This window comes from Capra hircus, chromosome 7, assembly GCF_001704415.2.
Source record: "Capra hircus breed San Clemente chromosome 7, ASM170441v1, whole genome shotgun sequence".
In the NCBI taxonomy this organism is placed as follows: Eukaryota; Metazoa; Chordata; class Mammalia; order Artiodactyla; family Bovidae; genus Capra; species Capra hircus.
In genome coordinates, this window is record NC_030814.1 from 96631405 (window position 1) to 96655186 (window position 23782).

Genomic DNA, 23782 nt, shown 5'->3' on the forward strand with positions numbered 1-23782 from the left:
AAGCCCCTGGCCTGCTGGGGAGGGGGCGGCCCCAGCTCAGGGCCACTGTGGCTGGTTGCGTCCTCCTTTCTCATGTCCTGTCCCCAAACCTCCACCCCAGAGAGGTCTGCAAGGCTCTGGGAGGGCGGGCGGGGCGGGGGATGGGGGGACCTATTTTGTAACTGTCTGTGCCTCTGCAATTACTTCAAGCCAGGTAGGAGAACACACACACACACACACAAACACACACACACACACACACGTATGCCAGGTGAAGAAAGCCAGACACAAAGGGGTCGCCTGTTCCTGTCAAATGTCCAGAACAGGTAAACGGAAGCAGACACACAACAGCACAGCATGGCGGGAGGGGAGGGGAATGTCAGCTAATGGGGCCCTGTCTCCTTCTGGGGTGACAAGGCGGCTGTGGAGCGAGACAGAGGCTGCCCGACACTGTGAAGGCACTGAATGCTGCCGAATCACTTCTTTTTTAATGGTTAACTGCATGTTATGCGAAATTCACCTCAATAAAGTAGGGTTTTTTGGGGGGTGGGCGTATAAACCAGTTTTAATTACCCGGAAAAAGAAAAGGTAAGAGGCAAGGAGCAGCAAAGTCTCCCCACGACCCCACCCCACCCAGATTGAGGGCCTAAATGCGGGGAACCCCACCATGCACTTCCAATCTTCAGCTCCTGAGTTACCCCCCACTGCACCTCTCCCCACCCTCTGCTCTGTGCCAAGCACGCGCTCACCCCCATGCCTGTCACATACACACCCCTGTGCCCGGGCCTGAAGCCAGCCTGGGTGGGGGCCCAGGACTGGGGTGAGGTGGCCCAGGCGGCTGCTGAGCAGAGATCCTGAGCACAGAAGAGAAGGCAGCCGGCTCAGGACGCCCTCGCCAAGGGAGAAGGCAGGTGAGGGGCAGGGAGAAGTGGGTGGCAGAAGTTCCTGAAGGGGGGCATCTCCTCCCGTCCCCATGGAGGGAAGGGGCTGGGGGGACATTGAGCAGGGTGAGAGCTTGAAGGATGAATGAAACAAAGCCCATCGGGCTGATGTGAAGTCTGGGCACTGGTGAGGCAGGGGGTGTGGCCCCAAAGCCTCCGGCACTATGGCCAGGCAGAGGACAAGGGCACAGCAGGAGTCTGGCCTGGGGCACAGGGGACAAGCTCAGCGATGGCGTCACCCAGCCTGGGAGGAATTCTCACTCAGAGGCCCCAGGCTCTGGGTTCCAGCCAACAGCAACTAGTGGGAGCACAAGGTCAGGGCTGGTGAGAGGGGACTGTCGGACAAGGGGCAGGGTGCTGCCCACCCTGTAGGAGGGTTGGGGAGCCGGCGGGGGGGGAGGCTGCAGACTTGCCCTACCCCAGGGGAGTACCCAGAGACACTGCCAGGCAGTGGGGCCCGCCATTTTCCCCGCCTTCGTGGAAATGGGCAGATGCCGCTGATCAAGGCTGCCATTGTAGAAAGAGGGGCACCCACTCCCTGAACACCTGTTTCAAGCTAGCTCGAGGGCCAGAGCCTCAGGGGAGCAAGGCTGCCGGGGTGATCCCCACGTGGCAGATGAGGAAACCAGGCTTGAGAGCAGGACAGGCTCGCGGCCTTTGCACATGCAGCTCTCAGGACCAGCGCAGCTCTCCCCCAGACCCCATGGGGCTCTCCCTCGCAACCTCAGCAAGGCCCCTCCTGACAATCAACTTAAAATAGCAACGCAGACATTTACCATCTGCCTCCTACTGGATGGTCAGCTCCAGGGGGCGGAGACTGTCCTGTCCTCAGCCCTTCCCCGGCACCTAGAACACAGCCTGGGAAGAGCTGTGCTCTGGAAACACCTGTGGGAGGCCCCCTGCCCAAGGCCACGGAGCTGGGGCTTAAAGCCCCTTCCCCACCAGCCTCTGAGCCAAGGCCTTTCCCTCACCCCTCCATCACCACACTTGGGAGAAGGGGGGCCTGCCCACCACACCAGACCCCAGAGCAGGAGCTGCTGCAGGGAGCTTTCCCCAGCCTCATTCCAAGGAGGCCTCTGTGAGGCCTGCAGGACACCACCCAGCTCCTGCGGGGCCCAGCATTCTGGCGGCCAGACCCTCCTCCCAGGCTCTGGGGCACCACTGACTGAAGGAAAGGGTCAGCAATGAGCCTGCTCTGGCTCCAAGGGAACCCTCTATTTTCCTTCACCAGCACCCCCAACACAGGAGCTCCCCGCTGATAGGTTCCACACACCCTGCCTGCAGGCAGCACCACAGGCCCAGCAGCCCCTCACAAGGAGGCGCTGAAGTCAGAAAGACTCACCTATTTTCGGGCTGTGTGGCGCTGGGAAAGTTACCCAACCTCTCTGAGCCTCCATCTTCTCAGCTACCAAGTGGGCCGCCCTCACCTGCTATCTCACAGGGTTACTCTAAGGCTTACAGGTAATCACCACCACCATTCTAGTCTGCATGTGCTTGGGGGGACGGGGGGCGGGCAGGAACAGAGAACAGTGGGAACTCTATACCGAGAGATGAGGGGAAACCAGAGAACGGGGGACCCGGAGTGGGGAGGACAGCCATTTTAGACAGAGTGGGCAGGGAAGGCCTCCCTGAGAAAGCACATAAACATGTCCAGTCTAGAATAACTCTCCCAGAAAAGTAAACGTCATCAGGCCGATACGACCAAAATACAAGCAGCAGACACACGGGGTGCCACGCCTCTTTCCTCCAAAACCTGACGATGACCCTGAAGGGGCCCGACCACACCAAGGTCAGAGGGGTGGTGCGAGGAGCTGGTGACATTGAGCCCGAACCCTAACAATAGCAAGACACGTGCGGATGGCGGAGGCGGGGCGGCCGCAAGCGCGGCTGCTCTAGCTCAGCACCAGCGCTCCAGAGTCAGCAGCTGCGGACGCCGCCGCGCTCTCCACTGCCCCCTTGCGGCCGCGGCCCGAAGGGTGCGCACAGCAGCCGGCACTCCAGGTGAATGACCCGGGGACCTCCGTCCACGGCAGGATGAGATCAGAATGTGCACTAACTGTTCTCCACTCACCAGCCAGGCGGCCTCGGGGAGCCACTACCTCACGCTCATCCCTTCGTTCGCGTACCCCATCCTGCCTCCCCACCTCCCACGGGCAGTGCCATGACCAAAACCGAGTCCCTGCCTTCACAGGAGCTGCATGCGTTCTGGCGAGGGCAGGGGACAGGGAGACAGATGATCAACAGTGCCATGTTTTAAACCAAGAGTTGTGGAGAAAAACAGAGAACGGGGGTGGCGTGGGGGAGCCAGGAGCGGGGAGGATAGCCACTTCAGAGTTGTCAGGAGGCCAGCCAGTGGAAGTGGGAACACACACGGCCACGTAGTCAAGCGTTCCAGGCAGAGGGAACAGCAAGTGCAAAGGCCCTGAGACTGCACCCGCATGTCTAACTCATTGCTGACCGAGGGGTTTTTGCAGAAACTAACGCCTGTGGCTGGTGACCTGTTATGTAAGTGATACTCATCTGTCTCTGATCAATAACCGGCAACAAAAGCTGTATTAATAGGTCCCTGACCAGCATAATGCAAGCAGCAGAGCCGGTGTGGCAGAAGCAGAGTCGGGAGGGGAGAGCAGGAAGGCACGAATGGGGAGTGAGGGGCCTGATCACAGCGGGGGGAGCGAAGGCGCTGGCACTGCGGGCCACAGGAGGGACTCTGGCTATTAGCGACGCAGGTGGGAGCCACGGAGAGGTCTTGAGCAGGGGAGGGGTGTGACCTGATTCACTTGTTCAGAGGCACCAATGGGGGCAGCAGCAGGGAGGTGACCATGGAGGGAGTAAGAAGTGGACAAGCCACAAAGACGGAGTGACCACATGTGCTGAGGGTCTGGATGTGGGGGTGAGAAAGGAGGGACTCTGAGGTTCTGACCTGGGCCTCAGAAGGGAGAAGCACCAAGCAGGAGGGTGGCAGGAAGGGGAGGCACCACCTAAGCCCGGGCTGGACGAGTCTGCAACTGCTGCTTTACCCCGTGGGAGCTGCCACCCAGGGCGGGGCACACGGCCCAGGCGCCAGTGCGCAGGAGGGCTCTTGAGCCAGAAGCCAGGCCCCACTCTAGCTTCTGTTTCCCCATTTTCATTAACACAGCTGGGCCCAGTGTCCCTCTGGCCCCTCCCGGATGTAAACAAGACCCGGGGACCTCAAGGCAGTCTACATCCCAGGCCCAGGCCTTAGAGTCAGCGTGGACTCCAGGTCACCCTCATCACCTCCCAGCTCCGTGTGTCCCACAAGGGAACCCTCCCGACAGGAGTAAGAACTGAGCTGCTATCCAGACACCTCTCCTCACCCCCCTTTATAGTCCCCAGGGCAGCCGAGGGAGCAGGCGCCATTAACTCCATCTCACAGATGGGGAAGCCGAGTTCCGAGGGGTGCTCCCAGCTCGTGCAGCAGTAAACTGACCCCAGACTGCCCACCACACAGACTTCTGGAGCTGTGCCCCCAGCAGGCACATGCCCTGGGGAGACCCCCAGGCAGCAATGGCACAGGCCCCCTGTCTAGAGCAGGCTCTCGGCGACCCCACAGGGGCTGCCTGCTGGAGAAGGGCCCTTCGACCAGGCCGCCTTGTACTGGGCAGCCTGGCACATCCCAGCCAGTGCCAGCGCTGCAGGCAGGACTGTCGGGGGGGTGGAGGGAGGCTCCCGAGGCCGGGGCACAAGGGGCCTGCGGTGGGCGCAAGCCCTGCTCAGTGCAGCCTCGACTCCAGGTAAAGGGGCAGAGGGCTCCGTGGGCAGAGCCACTAACCTGGGCTCTCCCAGCCCCACAGGCCCCACACAGGGCACAAGGGCGAGACCACACTCAAAGGATGGATGGAGGCCTGGCCCTGAGCAGCGTGGGCCAGACCAGCTTATCCCATTCACTAACGCAGAGTCTTGAACACGTTCACCTAGACTCGGCGGCTCAGCGCTTTCGGCTCCCTCTCCCTTCCACTTTCCAGAAATATCGAAGTCACACTATTCCTGCCAGAGCAGCTGAGAAGACCTTGGGCTCAGCTGCCAACGCACCTGCTGGGCCAGAAATACCTCCTTCCCCAGTGGCTTCGGCTCCTGACCCCATTTCTCTGAGGTGCCTGGGGGCACCGCACAGCCTCCCTGAAGTGCTGCAGTGGGGAGGTGGGGAATGTCACCCAGAGTAGGAAGGGCAGAGAGACTGACCCCCACTCCCAGGGCCTCAAGCGGCCAGCTCCTGCCTCCCGCCCCTGCTGGCCAGACGATTAATGGCAGGGTCTGAATGCCAATGTCCCTGGGCTCTGGGATCCAAGGCCAGAAGCTGGCGGAGGCCCCCATAGCCCAGTAGTAGCCAGCCTTGCAGGGCATTCTCTGGGTGCCCAGGTGCCCTGGCTGGTTGCTATGACCATAGAAGGCCCAAGATGAAGGAACTGGAGCAACACAGCGAGACTCTGGGTCTGGGGCCCGAGAGGGCCACCACACTCTTTGACCAGCAGCCCACTGGTGCCCACAGCTCAGACCCCTTCCGGGGGCAGTTACAGGCCTCCGGGGCCTCCAGAGGGCGCTGTCCTGGACAGAGCTGCACTGTGAGGGCCCATTTCATTGGCAGTGCCGCCTCTGGTATGGTCTATCAGATGCTTGCTTACCTTGTGCTGAGATCTTTACCTGCACAATCACCTGGGCCTGTACACTAAAGACTGTAACCCCAGCGAAGCAGCCCAGAAAACCAGGGCTGGGAAAAGGGGGTGCTCTTGCCTGAGGCACAGAACTAGGTAAGAGCCAGCCAACTTGGGCCCAAAGAATCCCACTGCCCACCCTCACACACAAAAAAGAAACCACTTGCATTCTGGAGAGCAGGACTAAATGCTAAAGAAAGGGAGAGCAAAGCCTGGACCTGATTATCTGGAAAGCACCTTGCTCCTTGCTGACATTAAGTTCCAGAGGTCTGGATTCTGCAGAACAAGTCACCTCCCCAGGAAGAGTCCCTGGGAGGCTGATCTGTTCGACTCCGGGCCCCTGCTTAGCCAGGAGATGCCAAGGGCAAAGGGCCTGTCACCCCAACACCACCCAGAGGGGCACAGGCAGGGTCAGCAGCTGTTTTGCAGTTTTCTGCCACAGGCTAAAGCCACCAATGAGCTTGGAAAACCAGTGCCGTGGGGGTGGGGAAGCTGCAGAGACCACAGGCAGACCAGCCTCCGTTCCTGCCTGCGCCCTGACACGGGAATGCTCGCAAGAGGGCCTGACAGAGCGCGTCCCCATGGCAGGTGTGGCAAAGGGCCCCGCTCAGTGACCCTGAATCCTGCCCACCTACAGAGCCCACCTCAAGAGCCCTGACCTGGACAATGCAGATGAGAAAATAGGGACCACTGATGGAGAGTCAGGCACCCACCGCTTCCAAAGTTCCCAGCGACAGGTGGAGGTGGCCAACTCACCCTGGGCTGCCTCAAACAGGCTCTTGCCCTTTGGACGATGCCCCAAACCCTTATCACAACAGACAGACGGCCTGACTGACTGACATGCCCTCGAAACTCTCAGCCAACCCCTCCAATCGCTCCCTACCCAGTCCCCGCCCCCTCCCTCAGCCGTCAGGCAGGGTGCCAGCACCCAGCCTCCACCAGCTCAAGCTGGCCTTGTCACCCCACTTTACAGACAGGGCAGCAGAGGCTCAGGAGTCACAGGCTCCAGGGACAGGGCCCCACCTGTTTTTGCTCCTTAGAACTGAATGCTCATCCTCCAGAACTGTCCCTGGCCCCAAACCCTGGGAGGATGGCCCAGATCTGCAACCCTGCACACCCTGGCCATGTCAAGGTTGGTGACCGCATCTGGTCTCTGCATCTCCAGCAGGAAGGCGCGGTCGGGCCAGGGAGCTGGAAGAGGAGGAGACGCTGGAGCCCTGTGGACGCAGGCTAACAACACGCTGACCAGCAGGGGGCGCTCGTCCAGGCTGACTCCCGACCTGCACCCAACACGCCCAGCCCCAGGTGCAGCAGGCAGGTCAGTTTTGCGCGACAGCCCAGTCTGAGACCCACGTGGCCGGCCTTAATGCCCACAGCAGCAGCAACAGCTAACACCTCCTGTATACTCACAACGTGCAGGTGGGGAGGCAGGTCCTGACACAAATTATCTCCTTTACTATGACTCCCCTCTTCCAGGTGAGGACACTGAGACTCACTCACTGTAAAAGCAGTGACTGAATAGTGACTAAATACCTACTACATGCCAGGCACTGTCAGGGGCTCTGGGGGTTCAGCCCTGGAAGGACAGCCAGGAATCCTTGCCCATGTGGAACTGACATTTTAGCAGGGAACACAGACCATAAAATAGTTAAAGGGACTTCCTTGGCCTCCAGACGTTTAGACTCCATGCATACACTGTAGGAGACATGGGTTTGATCCCTGGTAAGGGAACTAGGATCCTACATGCTGCATAGCACATCAGTAAATAAATAAAACGGGACAGGGAGTGGCAGGTGAAGGGAGCCGGCAGTCTCACATAAAGTGGTCAAGAAAGATCTCCCCGAAAAGATGCTGAGCCAAGCCCTGAAGGCGGTTAAGGAAAGGGCAGCTTAGAGACTGGAGGAGAGCCTCCCAGCAGAGGGGTGCCCTGTGCTAAGGCCCCGAGGCGCCGCCTGCTCAGTGTGCTAACGCAGCAGAGCCAAGGCTCCTGTGGCTGGGGATCGGGGTAGCAGGGGGAGGCGAGGAGGTGGGGACACGGAGCGGATGGCTCATGCAGGGTCGCCCAGGCCCCGTGAGGACTGTGGCTTCTACTCTGACTGAAGTGGAAGCCATGGGGGTTCTGGGCAGCGGAGGGATGTGACCTGATGAGTTCTTAAAGGACCCCTCTGGACTATATGTGGGGGAATAAGGATGGAACCCGGAAGACCAGTAAGAAAGAAGTTATCAAGATAAAGGATGGCTTAAACCAAGGGGCCAGCAAACTATGGCCCACAGATTAATTCTGGCCCACCACCTGTTTTTGTACAAGCTAAGACGATTTCTACACTTTTAAGTGGTTAAGAAAAAACTCAGAAGCCTATTTCATGGCACATGGGAATTATATGAAATTCAAATTTCAGTATCCACAAAGTTCACTGGAACGCAGCCATGCTCGCTGGTTGACGGATCATCCAGGGCTGCTTCTGTGACAGCCGCAGGGTTGAGAAGCCGTCGAGAGGCGGTATGGCTGGAAAAGCCTAGGGCATTTACCATCTGGCCCTTCCCAGGTAGAGTCTGCCAATCCCTGGCCTGGGCCTCATGATGGCAGCAGAGCTGATGAGAAGCAGTTATATTCCACAGGTATTCCCAAGGCAGAGAGACATGATTTGCCGACTCCTGGACATGAGGCATGAGGGAAAGAGCTGAGTCAAACAGCCTGGGGCCTGATGATGAGAAGCCTGGAACTGCCATTAACTGGCAGGGGTGGGTGTGGGGAAGTGGGAGGCACGCAGAATATGCAGGCTGAGGTTGGGCTGAGGGGTGGGGGGAATCCAGGCTCAGTTTTGGACATGTTAAGTCTGAAATGCTGACTGAACACCCCAAAGAGATCCGGCTCACTGAGAAACCCCACTCCTCCTTCCTGTAATCACATGGAAGCTTCTGTGAGCAAACTGGGCGCTCTATGAACTCTGGTCATGTATGGGGCTTCCCAGGTGGCTCAGTGGTAAAGAACCCGCCTGCCAATGCAGGAGTCCCAGAAGAGGTGGGTTCGACTGCTGGGTTGGGAAGATCCCCTGGAAGAAATGGCAACCCATTCCAGTATTCTTGCCTGGGAAAATTCCATGGACAGAGGAGCCTGGCAGGCTACAGTTCATGGGGTCGAAAAAGAGTCAGACTATGACTGAGTACATGAGCACGCATACATATCCCTAAAATAACTTTGCTAATTGAAGGCATTCCCCAACACGTTTTTAAGTTGACAATACTTTTTCACCTGAGCTTGAACAGCTGCAAAAGATGTCATTTCCAGCCTACTGCAGATATTGCAAATTCTATATGAAATTTATGGGGCTCTGTTAAATCTCACCAGGGTCTAAATACCTAAGTAGCTTCCTCTCTACCATCATTCCACTTAAAAAAAAAAAAAAAGGCTATAAACAAGCTCCTTAATATTTGCTCCTTTTTTGCCTTGAAGTTGAATTCTATTCGCTACTCTCCTGCATTGAATTTTATTCAAATACAGGATCACGATTGCAGGTTTGTGGGGTGTTTTCTTCTTGGCTATGCTGGGTCTTCGTTGTGACTCACCAGTTATCTCCAGTTGCAGAGCACAGCGGCTACGCTTTGTGGTGGTGCTCGGGCTTCTCACTGCAGCGGCTCCTCGTGTTGCGGAACACGGGCTCTAGAGCGCGTGGGCTTCAGTAGTTGCGGCACATGCGCGTCCTTGCCCCCAAGGCATGTGGGATATTCCCGGACCAGGGATCGAATCTGGCAGGCTGATTCTTAACCACTGGATCACCAGGGAAGTCCCCGATTGAAGGTTATTACTGAGCATCATATCTACTGCTCAAATCAAAATTAAATTTCTTAAAAACATTTTTATGACCTAAGGCTGGACGGTAAATTGTCTGTCTACAATGCGAGAGACCTGGGTTCGAACCCTGGGTTGGGAAAATTCCCTGGAGAAGGAAATGGCAACCCACTCCAGTACTCTTGCTTTGAAAATCCCAAGGACGGAGGAGCTTGGTGCAGGCTACTGTCCATGGGGTAGCCAAGAGTCGGGCACGACTGAGCGACTTCACTTTCTTTCACTTTCACTTTAAGGCTCTAAGTGTAAAGAGAAAATCCTTCAGGATGAGTTATCATTACATTATCAGCTAAACATAAACTATGAACCATCAACAACCATCATTAAACATTAACCATCAACAGTAGGTTAACAGCACTGCCTCTCTAGATGGCATGGATATACCATTTTCCCAATCAGTTCATATAGCCAAGGTGACTATTTCTTATTGCTAGAATGAGACAGAGCTTTTATTCTGACATCTCTTTATTCAAGTAAACACTAAGAAGCCATATTCACATAAATAAGCAGATGAGTAAAGGCAGGGTCTTGTTAAAGCAAAAAGTCCCCAATTCTGTGAACTCCTTCTGAGTTACTGGCCCAAAGTCTCATGGGGACCTAGTCTCAGAAATATCTGTAAGGTCTTCCAGCTACCATTAGGCACCATTCCACTGTTTTTCTGAAAGCAGTGACTCGTGACCTGGCCCCAGGGCCTGGCATTGCTCACTTTCTCAGCCCTGCACAGGTCCCCAGGAACGCGCAGTACAGCAGACACTGCCCAGTCAGGGTGTGAGAGAAGTCTGTATCCCAGTCCAGTCTCAGCCCCAGGGGCTGCCAGGCTCCCAGGCAATACGTGGCCCAGAGGAGCTCCGAGCAAGCCCATCAAGCCTTCCTGTACATAAGCCAGAGGGCTCTGCCCCACAGCGATCCTGCTCCCTGTGCTCCTTGCAGACGCCTGGCCCACGCCAGGGAGCCCACAGAGCCCTGGGCACTGTGTCCAGTGCCCAAGCAGAGCCAGGAAGGGGTTCCTACACAGGGACCTGCGAAGGGCTCAGCCACACACGGAGGGCATCTCAAACCCCCAAGAACCCCTTCTGCTGGCTGAGAAGTTCCCGTTCTTCATCTGCTCAGGCAACACTGACTGAGCCCCTCGCTGTGCCAGGCCTGTGCAGGGTGCTGAGCTCGATGATGGACAGAAAGGCCTGTGTGCAGCATGCCGGGCACTGGCCCAGACGCTGGGGCACCATGGCCAAGCGACCACCCACCCCCCGCCCCAGCCCACTGGGTCTGCTCAGGCTCAAGGGGAACACGGGCAAAGAATCTATTACGTAACACGAGGTCAGGATGAACCCGCTGTTGGGAAGAGAAGAGCTGGGCAGGGAGCCCAGAGGACTTCAGGAGGCGGTCAGGAAAGGCTTCTCTAAGGATATGCGACTTAAGCCAAAGTGATGGCCAGCATGAGGCTCCCGGAAGAAACTGCAAAGGCCCCAGGGCAGCACACAGGTTGGAAGGGCTCAGGAACACCAGAAGACCGGCTGCAGCACCACGTGCTCAAAGGCGCGCAGCTGCGGAGCAGGCTCGGAACCGAGGCCGAGACGAGTCCCAGGTGTGAGTCCAGGGACGGGCGGTTGCAGACTGCCGCAACCCAGTTTGGTCTGAGAAGGAACCCTCTTGCTGCTCGGGACAAGCGTGGAAGCAGTGACAGTCTTGCAGACAACCCAGGCCAGAGACCCTGGGGGCTTTGATGAGAGCATGAAGGTGGCAAGCACTGAGAAAGACGCACTAATTCCTGGATCCTGAAGGGTCACTGATTCAAAACAAGCTGCCAAGTCTTTTTTTTTTTTTTGAGGGGGGACACATATGCCAACATTAGATAAATGGGTGGACAGATACAAATTGTAAGATGCATCCCAACTTCAGGAACATGAACATGCTGAAGGGGAGAGATGTACAGCGTGGGACAAAGAGAGGACAGTAATTAACAAGTGAAAGACGACTCTGATGGAGGAGGGCAGGGTTTCTGGAATACTGAACAGGCCTAGCCGTGTCCATAAAGGGGAAGGTAGTTTAAGAGAAAATGCTCAGCTACAGCTATTGCAGGAGGGGCGCTGGAAGCTGCCCTTGGCTGCCTGCCCCCTGTCCAGTGTCACCTGTGAGCAGCTTCACAGGTCAAGACCCTCAGAGCCTCCCCCAACCCCACAGGGCTCAGCCAGCTCGGCTCCAGCAGAGAGAGTGAAATGAAGCAAGAGGAAATGAGCCCCGGAGTCTTCACACAGACACCCCTCCCCACGCTTTCTCCCCGGATGGGGCAGGTTCCCAGGAGACGGGAAATGCTGCCATCCACCGAGGCCCCAGGGAGCCAGGATGCAGTGCTCAGAATGCGTCCAGTCACAGGGCCCACTTCTCAGATGGCGCCTGGAGGAGCCTGGCAGGAAACATTACTGGGGCCAGCCCGTCAAGGTCAGTGCTTCCTGTAGAATTTCCATGTCATCCTTACATGAACACTCAGGGTTCAAGCAACTTGGAGTCAAAAACAGGGGGGCGGAAACGGCCAAGCTCCAAAGTACCAAAAGGTAAGCAGGCCCCCATGCTAACGCACCGGAGCTACAAGTGCTCTCAGTTAAATCCACCAGTTCCAGGGAACCGCCAGGCACCCCGCAAGCTGGAGGGTCCTCCTGATCGCTGGGTGTGCGACAGTTTGGGGGGAGACATGGACGATGCAGCTAACTGCCTGAGCCCGCCCAGCCTGTTCTCGTGGGTCTCCAACAGGCAGGGACACAATCACTTGATCCACAGCGGGGGTGACAGAGGACAGCCTCACACTAACAGCTCTCTGAAGGTGCTAAGTGCCACCCGGAGAACCAAAACAGGAGCGCTGAGAAGGTGACAAGTGTGGCCTGGGTGGCCCAGAGGGAGCCTTTCGGAGGAAGTGACATTCAAGCTGAGACCTGAATGGCTGGATCTGAGGATGGCGAGCTGACTCTCCGGAATCTGGCCAGCACTGGGATTTCCCGGCTCAACCCCAGCCTGTCCCTCTCTGGATACCACCTCCAGCCAGGAGACTGCAGGAGATCTGATCCTCCGGAGTGGACTCAACAACACACTGTTTCAGGCTATACGTATCTTCCCAAGAATTCTGCCGTTACCCTCACACCACCCCACCGGACAGGCTCTGCAAACCGCAGGGATATTACTGGGGCCTGCCCGTCAAAGTTAGTGCTTTCTGTAGAATTTCCATGTCATCCTTACATGAACACTCAGGGTTCAAGCAACTTGGAGTTGAAAAGCATCAATTCGGCAACTCCTCCAACCCACCCCTCTTCTTCTAGATTAGCTTCTTGAGGTGTCCTGGGAGACCGCTTCTCCTAACAAGAAGACCAGAAGCTACAGCTCTTGGACCCCTCAAGTTCAACCTGCTTCCAGTTGCTCTATGAAGCCCCAGATGCTAGGGTTAAACTGTGTGTGTGTCCTCAGTCTGACTCTTTTCAACCCCATGGACTGCAGCCCACCAGGTTCCTCAGTCCATGAGATTCTCCAGGCAAGAATACCAGAGGGGCTTGCCATTTCCTCCTCCAGATCTTCCCAATTCAGGGATCGAATCTGCGTCTTCCATGTGATTGGCGAGCAGACTGTTTACCACTGCTCTCCCCAGCAGCTTGAAAGACCCACTCCCACCCAAAGGACAGGCACCGTTCCCTCAGGCCCCTCACACAATGGGCATGGTCCCCAGCCATTGCTCCCTGGTCCTTTTAAAGAGGAAAACAAGAATTCAGAAGGCCCCGAGACTGCAAGAACTCTGCAGTCTCCCGGGCTACCTGAATGGCCCATGAGCTCTGCTTATATAAGAGACTGGTTCAAGCAGGGACAGGGGCAGAGCTGTGCCGGCCTGCCAGTCACCGCAAGCTACTGTGAGGCCCTTTGTCCCCCACAGATCTGAGAGGCTCGTGGCCCATCTCTAACCACTGGACTGGGGGCGGGCGCAGGGAGTGCCGAATACCACCCACAACACGGTTGTCAGTACTAAGGAACAACCGCTCTCACGCGTTTGTCACACACACCACAGTGCGAACACTCGCCAAGGACTCAATAAACTGCTCTCTCAAAGTTAAGCTTCTGGGCAACATCCACAGGAAGAAGGACCTCCATCGCCAGTGAGTCCACAGACGTCGCTGCAAAGCCGGGCCTGATCAGCCCCATCACTCATCACACAACCACTCAGCCTGGCCTCCAGACCTCTGCCCAAGCTGAGCTCCTCCCTTCCCCGAAGACTTCGTTCAGGCTTCCGCTCAGATGAGGAGACCCTGAAGGTAGAGGCTGAAGGTTCATTCAGTCCACTTTCCTGGCAAACAACAGATACCGAGAAGAAGAAAAAAAGAAGTCAGAAGGAATGAACTAGTAAATAGACAATGGAGGACTTCTCTGCTGGTCCACTGGTTAAGTATCCACTTTCCAATGCCAGGGACCTGGGTTCAGAAAGTAAGATCCCACATGGCTCGGAGCAACCAAGCCCACTCACTGCATCTAGACAGCCCGGGTGCCACAACAAAGACCCAGGACAGCCAAGGGGACAAAAAATGGGAGATGGGCTGGAGAACAGGTAACTGGAGCCTGCCACAGAAAAGTGTCCAGACCAGCAGGAGCTGCTAGCAACCTGCCAAGACGAGGAGCAGGCCCACAGGCGGGCTTGGCGGCTCCTGGGCTCATCGTGCCCAGGTTCCAGGAGGAGGGGGACAACAGGGAACAGTGGCCAGGGTGGACCCAGGGCTTAAAACCACCTGTAAAGCGGACTTCCCTAGGTCAGGACCATTAAGGATGGGTCACATGGGGCCACCTCAGCCCAACACATGCAACACTGGACTCATCCAGTGCAGCAAGACCCCGCTCACCCTTCTACACCCGGGGGGCCTGACCCCAGGCAGAAGGTCACTGCAGCAGGACGGCACTCACCCTTCTACATCCCGTAGGCCTGACCCCAGGCAGAAGATACATTCACCCACCCATTCACAAACCTCCCTCAACCGTCCAGGTGCCAGGGAAGCTGCAGGAACAAGACACCAAGAGCCCCTCCCCTCACGGAGCTCACTCTGTCCAGGCAGGAAGACCATCAGGTTCCCAAAGGAAAACACAACCACAGCCCAGGAAGGGCCAGAGGAGAGGAACAGGCTGCAGCGGTCCCTTCCCAGCAGGACAGTCAAGGAAGGCCTCTAAGATGAAATGAAGCTAAGCTCTCAATGAGAAGCAGGCACAGGAACAATAGAGAAGAGCATTTCTGGCTGGGGGAAGGGCTTATGTGCAAGGCAGGAATGTGCCGGCGGATGCTCGAGATGAAACCAGCCCAGCAATGAGTGAGGTCAGCAGGGGGCAGAGGGGGACAAGAAGCTCTGAGGGGGGTGTTCTGAGGTGCGGAGTGCTACGATCCTCCCTCCCCAGAGACCCTCTGGCTGCAGCTGGGTGAGGGCCAAGAACAGACACAGTGGTGCGCCTGTAAGGAAGGAGGTCCCATCAGAGGACCAGGCCCACTCTGGGCACGTGTTTCCAGGAATGGTTCTTTCTCACGATGTTAGAAAGTGGGTTCTGACTGCGCTGTGACTTCGCTGACAGTCCCACAGAGAAGGATAGAACAGCTCATTCCAAAATGTGGCTTCAGGGTGTGTGACATCAGAACCATCATGGGCTTCTGGGCTTCTTCCTCCATCTCTGGGCATACTGTTTGGCACAACTCCATCTCCAGGAGCCCGCCGGGTCTTGTTCATTAACACATCTGGAGATGTTCTAGAGAGAACACATGCAGAAAGTATTCCAGGTGGCCTCACTGATACAGCTGTCCTTGACCACCTAATGATCTGGACCTTGACCCCGGACCAAACAGTGTGCTGGCACTTCAGATGGCCCAGGGGCTCCATGAGACAGGTGTCTTTTTAGGGGGGGGGGGGAATTATTTATTTATTTAGCCATTCTGGGTCTTAGTTGCAGTCACAGGATTGATGATCTTTGTTGCGGCACGCGGAATCTTTGGTTACAGCAGGTAGGATCTAGCTCCAGACCAGGGATGGAACCCAGGCCCCCTGCATTGGAAGCATGGAGTCTTACCCACTGGACCACCAGGGAAGTCCCAAGACAGGTGTCTTTACCCTGGCTTCACGGATGAGACAACTGAAACGTCCCAAGACAGTCAAGTAACTGTCCTGAGGGTAGAGCTGGTGGCCTGCCTTTAAAGGACACGGCCACTGAGCCACACTTCAGTCCTTCCGCAGCACGTGGTCGCTTGGGCCCACCCACAGCAAAGCCCACTTTGGGTCTAGTAAAATCCGGGCCCTGCCATTCACCAGCTGTGAATTCATGCTGCTTCCCTACTCTGGGTCCCAGTTTCCCCATCTCTCAAGTAAGGATAAGAGTACCAGCTTCACACGTTCATTCTGAGGAGTTGGTAAATAAAAAGCACTTAGAGTGAGCACTGTATCAGTAGTGACTTTCGTCACAATGCTCTGGCTGTGGCCAGGTATTAAAACACTCTCAGCTGCCACTGTCAATATCAGCAGGAGGGTGTTAAGATCTAGCTTGAACTTGACCAACCAGCCCAAGGTCTCTGGGCCTTTCTCATCCAGCCAAGCCTGTCAGTGAAAGTACAGGGTTTCCCAACCAAACTCAATTGCGTTAACAGCGTTACCACACTCAGCGCTGTCAACTCTCCACCATTCTCACAGCTCAGGAACCAGTTACTCAAGAGGCTCTGCCAGGCTCAGGGTTCCCCACCCCCACTCGAGCCCCTCACCAGTCTCTCCAACAGCTGTCCCACCCTGCGCCCAGCCGTCCAGCCGCCCACCCACCACCACCCGTACTGCCAACCTTACCACTTTGGTTCTTCCCACCCACCTCCTCACCTCAGCCCCGCCTCCTCCACCCAGGCCCCGCCTCCTCCACCCAGGCCCCGCCTCCACTCCCTCTCTCAGGCCTCAGGATCACGGTGTAGTTCAGCTGCTGCAGCAGCTGCTGCTGCTAAGTCGCTTCAGTCGTGTCCAACTCTGTGCAACCCCATGGATGGCAGCCCACTAGGCTCCCCCGTCCCTGGGATTCTCCAGGCAAGAACACTGGAGTGGGTTGCCATTTCCTTTTCCAATGCATGAAAGTGAAAAGTGAAAGTGAAGTCGCTCAGTCGTGTCCGACTCTTAGCGACCCCATGGCCTGCACCCTACCAGGCTCCTCCATCCAGGGGATTTTCCTGGCAAGAGTACTGGAGTGGGGTGCCATTGCTTTTTCCGGTATAGTTCAGCAGAACTAGTCAAATGTTAGCTGCTGTGCTGCACCCATCTAATGCTCACCAGAGCAGTAATTCCTTGAGGGGATAACCTGTGAGGTAGGGCCCACTGTGCCCGGCGGTGTGCAGGTCATGAGTAACTTGGGATTGGGGAAGAGGGAGGGCCTGCCTGAAGCATCTGCCTCAGTCCATGGTGTAAATACAACCCCTGCCCACGCCCTCTGCTGATTTCAGGCTTATCAACCTGATGTCCCTGAAGGCAAGCTTGGGAAGACAAGCCAAAGTCAGCCACTGAGGCCACACCCCCACCAGGATCCCCACTTTATAGATGAGAAAATTGGCTCGAGAGGTTACAGAACCTATGGGCTCCATACTTTGTGCTGGGCAGTTATGGATCTGAACCTAGCTCTGACCCAAAGCTTGGTAAGCTTTTCTGTCTTCCAGGGAGGATACCACCCCACCCAAAGGGGCCCTGACTGTGTGGCTCTGGGGAAGCACCCCTTATCTGACAGTTCTAGAACTCACTGAGGCCTGGGGGCAATGAGATTCCAAGAAGCAAGGGGGTGACTGGCTGAAGTGTAGAGCCCCAATTCTAAGGGTCAGAGAAAGGGGCTTGCCAGGAGAATAGCCAATGTGAGCCACCACCTGCTCAGAGCCTGCAGGGCATAGAAAAGCCTAAAAACCACCCCAACCCCACAGCCTCCTGGTCTGACACACGCCAACACAAGAAAGGTCCCAAAAGCGCACCATGCTTTGAGGCTGCTGCATCCCAATCTAGTTCACCTCCGGAACTCCAAGGGGCAGCCCATCCCATGTGAGGGCAGAGGGGCTCGGTCTGTCGGAGGCCACACAGGCCCAGAGGGCCCCTCCCTCCCTCCAGGGATGCTGGGTGCTCAGAGCAGCACAGCACAGCCACCAACCCAACTAGCGTCAGCAGGGAGTCGTTACAGGGACAGAAACTGGAGTCAGGCCAACGAGAGACCAAGGCCCAGCACCACTGCTTGCTGGTTCTATGACCTTGAGCAACTTAACTGACGTCTCTGGGCCTCAGGTTCCTTCCCTGTTAAGTACAAGTAACCCTGATGCCCACCTGATCAGGTGCTCACAGGCCTCAGTAACCACCGGTGGCTGTTACTACCAGCACTGCCAGCATCCCCAACATTACCGTGGCTCTGGCTCTTCTACAGACAGACCTAGGTCTGGATCCTGTCTCTACCACGATGTGACCTTGGACAAGCTCCTTCACCTTTCCGAGCCTCAGGTTCTTCTTTATCCACAAAATGGAGGAAGGAGGAATATCCAACTCGAGTTTTTGCAAGGACACAAGAAATGTGACCTGCCCCTGGTATCCAGCAACAAAAAGCCCAGGGGTTTCCCTGGTGGCTCCGTGGTAAAGAATCCACCTGCCAACACAGGGGACACAAGTTTGATCCCTGGTCTGGGAGGATTTCACATGCGTTGGAACACCCGTTGCGCCGGTATGCTACAACTACTGAAGCCAGGCAGAGCCTCTGTTCTGCCACAAGAGAAGCCACTGCAATGAGAAGCCTGTGGGCCGCAACTAGAGAAAGTCTGTGAGGAGCAATGAAGACCCAGCACAGCCAAATAAAAAGGAAACAAAAGTGACCCAGAAGGAGGGGGATCATAACCAGGCTCGCACCCTGTCTGTAAATAAACAATCAATCCCAAAAGCGTTTTCAGAAGGCCTGCTGGATGCAGCACACAGCAGGGTGTGAGTGAAGAGATCAAGCAGGCCCCATCTCAGAACACAATGCTGCTGCTGCTGCTGCTGCTGCTGCTAAGTCGCTTCAGTCGTGTCCCATAGACAGCAGCCCACCAGGCTCCTCTGTCCTTGGGATTCTCCAGGCAAGAGTACTGGCGTGGGTTGCCACTGCCTTCTCCGTCAAAACACAATACCTTCCCGCAAACAGGAACCAAATTTAATGTGCAGAAGTCAGAAACCCGCATGTTAACACAGTGCTTGATGGCTACAAAAACCCAAATTATCCCTCACCTTCTACTTCAAAGGGACCCAAGGGTTCAGAAGGAAAAAAGTACATGAGACAGCAGACACTTAAGATCCCACCTCCCAGGTTAAACAGATTTATATTTTACTCTATTTATTACAACAGATTCCTTAAAAAAAAAAAAAAGACATAGCTGAAGCCCTCACTAGGCCTTTTCCTCCCGTTCCATCCCTCCCCAAGCAATGGTTCCTCTTACTGTGTAATTCCCATACATTTCTAACCTCATATTACAATTTATCCTTTAATTAGGTGTCTATCCACAAAAAAACACATATAAATCTCATTTGGTATTTTTGTTTTAATTTAAAAAACCTTTTGCTATTTGCTTTTTTCTACTCAACATGATGTCTGGAGATTTATTAAAGGACCAAGTAAATCAAACTAAATTGCTTTTCATATGAAGAAATCACGCACAACAGTTAAAATAAATGAACCAGAGCTGCGCGCAGCACCTCCTCTTTTATAAATACCCCTTATGATGTAGTTCCAGCAATTTCATAATGTTATTACTGGCCTTTGCTGTCACAATTATTTTGCTCCAAGGAGCTCAGAGAGATTAAGTAATCTGCCCTAGGCTAGTTATTTAGTGAGTGGCAGAGCCAGGCCCATATAAGGCCCAAGCACCTCTGACACCATTATACATGGGTCCACATTCTCCTTTACTTCCCCCTTCCTACCCAGTTCTCTGGCTCAAACAATTGCCTCTTCAGCAGAACTCTACTTCCAGAACTTTCACATACTTACTCCTGTGGAGGAAGCTGAAGCAAGAATTATATTATTAACAAGATGAGCACCAACAAAGCTACCCTTTTGAGGGGAGGCGTGAAGAGCAGAAGATTCTAAATGGGGACCTAAATGGGACCCTAAATGGAAGATCCTATTGCGGACCCCAGGAGGAAGAGGCTGCCTTGCCTCCGAGGCTCCAGCTATGGGAAACGGGCAGTGACTCAGGCTCAAGGAAGCTGAGATGGACTCATCTTCCCAGGAATCAGCATATTCCTTTACAAGATAAGAGCTGAGCTGCTACTGGGATCATTACCTGGACCTCTCATCTGCAATGGCAAAACAAAATTTTAAAAAAAAAGAAAAAATTTCATATAGCTTTGGATAAGCAGTTCTCTTGATGACCTTGCTCTGACCCCAAGACAATCCCAAGGCCTGCTCTGCCTTCCGAAGACCTCCTTGGGAAAAGGCCCAAGAATACCTGTCCTACCTGCCTCGTCTCAGTAAGGCCGCTGAAGAGTCACATTTTCCTCTGAGACCACAGAACCAAGAATGGCAGTGTCAGCAAACTGTTACCGAAACAGCAGCAAAAATCGCCCCTCCAGCCGGAATCCTACCTGCCTCAAATATCAGATATCAACCCTCATTCACTTCACTGTGTCACTGAGCGAGCCCCGCACCTTTCTGAGCATCATCTCTCTCTCTCGTAAATTACACTCCATAATCTCCAAGGTCTCTCTCCCAGTCAAAAAGGTCTTTCTGGGGGGTGTTAATCACCCAGTGGTTTAGGGGTTGCTTTGGGGCCAGGGGAGGGCAGGTGGAGGGATGTGGAAGAACAGACTTAGTCCCAAATAGAAATACAGTCTTTCTCAAGGTGTTAAATGTGAAGGAAAGAATCTCTGCTATTTTTACTGATCTGCAACAAACACCTGTAATAGAGTTGATCAGCCTGCTGTGCAAACTGGGCTGAGAGATATTTCACTCCTGTACAGAAAGCCTGGAGCTACCACCTCAGTGCTTACGTGGCAAATGTCAGCAGAGAATGATAACACAGAACATGGAAATATAACAACTTTATTTTTTTCCTCCAAGGTCATTTTGAACAGTGGGTTTGAAGCTTCTACTTTCAGGAGGGACAGGGTTTGAGTGTCCTCTCGATCAAGCCATTACCCTAAGGCTGTGACAAGCTTGCAGAACAGAAGTGTCCACCCCAAGGATCCTCAGGGGCCTACCTTATCTGCCTGCCAACTACCAAAACTAACTCCATTTTGTCAAAGGCCACATGTATCTCCCATCCTCCATCTTTCATACTGAATGTGGTTTTTTTCTCTAGGGTTACAGAGAGGCTTCGAAAGGTAAAACTGTATTAGAACTGTATTAGAAGAATTTCACTCTACAGTCAAAGTTGAAAGAGGCATAAGAGATTACTAAATTCTACCTCCTCATTTTTGTGCCACGTCAAAAATCATTAACGACTTCTAGATTAAAGGTTTCAAAAGATTCTGGGTAGATTACCACAGAAAATAATAATAGTAATAGCAGCAGCAGTGAAGGGACTGGGCAGAAGCAGTGGTATTTCACTAACAAACAAAAATCAGACTGTCTCCTTACACTTGTATGAACCACCTAACATGATCAAATTCAAAGAGACAGAAAGTAGAATGACAGTTGCCAGGGGCTGGGCAAAGGAGAGAAGGGGGTTAGAGTTTAATGGATACAGGGTTTCTGTTAAAAAGAACAGAGTTCTGGAGGTGGATGTGGATGGTGGTCACGGTGGCACAACAGTGTGAATGCACTTAATGCCACTGAACTGCACCCTTAAAAATGATTAAGACGGTAAATTTTATCTGTATTTTAACACACTTTTTTAAACCCGGGAAGGGGGGAAAAAAAGTCTCTCAACTGGCTAATTTTCATTTGGGTACCAGTATGGCAAAGTGGTTAGCAACTGACACTCTGGAGTCCTGAGTTTCTCTCTGTCCTGAATTTACTAACTAGCTGGGGACCTTTGAGCAAGTCATTTGACATCTCTGAGACTGTTTCTTCATATACAGAAACAACAATAATAATAGTCTCCTATCTCACAAGGCTGTGAGGCTAAGAAAACAAGGTAACAGACTCTCACTGGCAGAAACGTAACACTCTCTAAATTATTATTATGAACGTTAATAATAAATTAATCATTTAATGCTACTTATAGTGAAGTGAAGTAGCTCAGTCGTGTCCGACTCTTTGCGACCCCATGGACTGTAGCCCACCAGGCTCCTCCCTCCATGGGATTCTCCTGGCAAGAATACTGGAGTGGGTCGCCATTTCCTTCTCCAGGGGATCTTCCCAAGCCAGGGATCGAACCCGGGTCTCCTGCATTGCAGGCAGATGCTTTAACCTCTGAGCCACCAGGGAAGCCCAATGCTACTTATAAGCCAGCAATAATTAAGTTATTAATATTATATTATCAGCTAGGTTGATAAGTTCATCAGAACACTTCGTTTTAAGTGTAAAAGAGGCCCCAGTTAGGAGTCAGAAGCCCTGAACTTCTAAAGTGACTGTGGGTGTGAGATTTCTCCTCGGTGACACGCAGGGCTTGACGGAGATGATCTCTTAGATTAACAGAAAGCAAAGATCGGCTTTGCTGTTCAGCAGAAGCCAGCACAGCAGCTACACCTTCTTCACCGCCTAAGCCGCTCAGGGAGCCGTCCCGGGCTAGGGAAGGGGTCCAAAGGTCATGCCAGAGAGGGCTGACTGCAAACCCCTTTCTAAGCCCGAGGCGGAGGCCTGGTGCAAGGTTTGTGCAAGATACCCTCAAGAGTGAGAACAAGGGTTCCACACCCTCGTTCCTCCCCTACCGAAATCTACAATTCATCCCGCAGGGGGAGCGGCGAGGAACCTGCAAGCTTCCCGGGTCCTGCAGAGACCCCAAGAAAAGGCACCCCAAAAACAGCCAGGGTTGCAGAATTATAAATACCTCCCCCGCACATGCGCACTGAGATTTACGAGTGGACCTGGGCACAACGCGCGCCTACTGCGCTTGCGCCGTCCGGCTCTCTTTTCTGGGCACAGGACGTAAAAGGGGGACCGACTGTCTCACGAAAAAGAAAGCCGCTCAATCCCCGTTTTCTCGTTTCTTACCTCATAGTGCTTCATGGCTCCCCCGCACGGCGGCTGCTACTCCTGCTACCTGCGCGCGATACACCACAGAGTATATCACGCGGTGACCACCGCCGCGCGAGACTAACCACGGACCCACATCTGCCCCGCCGCTCGCGCCCCTCCAGCCAATCAGTGCGCAAGGCGCCCACCTTCTTCCCCGCCCCGCAGAGCCGGTCTGCGCAGGAACTAGCCGCTCTCGCCACGGAGCTAGCCAATCAGATTCCGGGACCCATCGTGGGGGGCGGAGCACGGGCAAGAGGGAGGAGGATGGAGGAAAAAGAAGGGTCTTGGCTATCCACCAATCAAAGAGGGCCTCCGGTCGCGCGAGCCCGTTGCCGCGCCCCTTGGTGGCGTCTCTGTGGAAACCAAGAGAAGCGACGGTTATTGCAAGGCGGGGGGAGGGAGCTAGCAGTTGAGTGACAGGGAAGGCAACATCCACATGGCCGGCAGCTCGACTGGGTGAATTCGGAGGTGGGCGGCCCCCGGGGAGTACCGAGGAGCAACGGGAGAGGGCAAGGGGTTGGGGGCATGGGCTGGGGCACCTGGATGGAGAGGCTGCTCCGGCGAGGGAACCCCTGTCAACGAATGGGAGGAAAGTAAAGGGGAAAGAGGTGGGGAAAAGCTCTCAGGCACACACCCCGCAACTTGTAACCTGAGCTCTCTCACTATTCTGGGGGTGTCTTTACTGCCCTTTGTAATGCACGTCCCCGCCCACTTTTGTCTCTACCTGTACTGCCCGGTATGGTCACCGCTGGCCGCATGTGGCTACTGAGTCCTTGAAACGTGGCTGATCAAAATTGAGATGTGCGGTAAAAGTGAAACACAGGGGGATTTCAGAGACTTAGTATGAAAAGGAAGATGTAAAAAAAAAACACACCTCATTAATCAACTTGTATGTTGATTAGTGCTATTATTATTGATGATATTATCAACAATAATATTATTAGTTATGTAATTAATGGTATGCTGAAATATTATTTGGGATATATTGGGTACAAATATATTATTAAAATTAAATTCCTGTTTTTTTTTTACTTCTTCGATATGCCTATTGGAACATTTAAAATCAGACAGCTTGGATGTGGCTGGCCTGGCAGTTGTGTGTCTCACACTGGACAGTGCTGGTTTGGGGTCATGTCATGCTTTTGTTCCATTGATTGTTACGAGCAGGCTGGGGAGGTTGGTTGCCACTACACACACATACAGAC

General features: G+C 54.3%; 1 protein-coding gene, 1 long non-coding RNA gene and 1 other non-coding gene across 3 annotated transcripts in view; 1 reads left to right on the top strand and 2 right to left on the bottom strand.

Annotated features, from left to right (window-relative positions):
- The window catches only part of TECR (trans-2,3-enoyl-CoA reductase), a 28201-nt gene extending 5459 nt beyond the window's left edge, over positions 1-22742 (bottom strand). Inside the window, exon 1 of the mRNA XM_018051173.1 lies at positions 22554-22742. Within this exon, the coding sequence (XP_017906662.1) occupies positions 22554-22568 (15 nt within the window). The 5' untranslated portion in view covers positions 22569-22742. The remainder of the gene's footprint in view (positions 1-22553) is intronic.
- Positions 1-23782, top strand: part of LOC102172137 — a 28353-nt gene that overhangs the window by 2413 nt on the left and 2158 nt on the right. The window contains exon 2 of the long non-coding RNA XR_001918356.1: positions 6759-6911. This is a non-coding gene — a long non-coding RNA (uncharacterized LOC102172137). The remainder of the gene's footprint in view (positions 1-6758; positions 6912-23782) is intronic.
- On the bottom strand, positions 21756-21827 carry TRNAC-GCA. Its single transcript has one exon. It is a non-coding gene; the product is annotated as a tRNA-Cys (tRNA).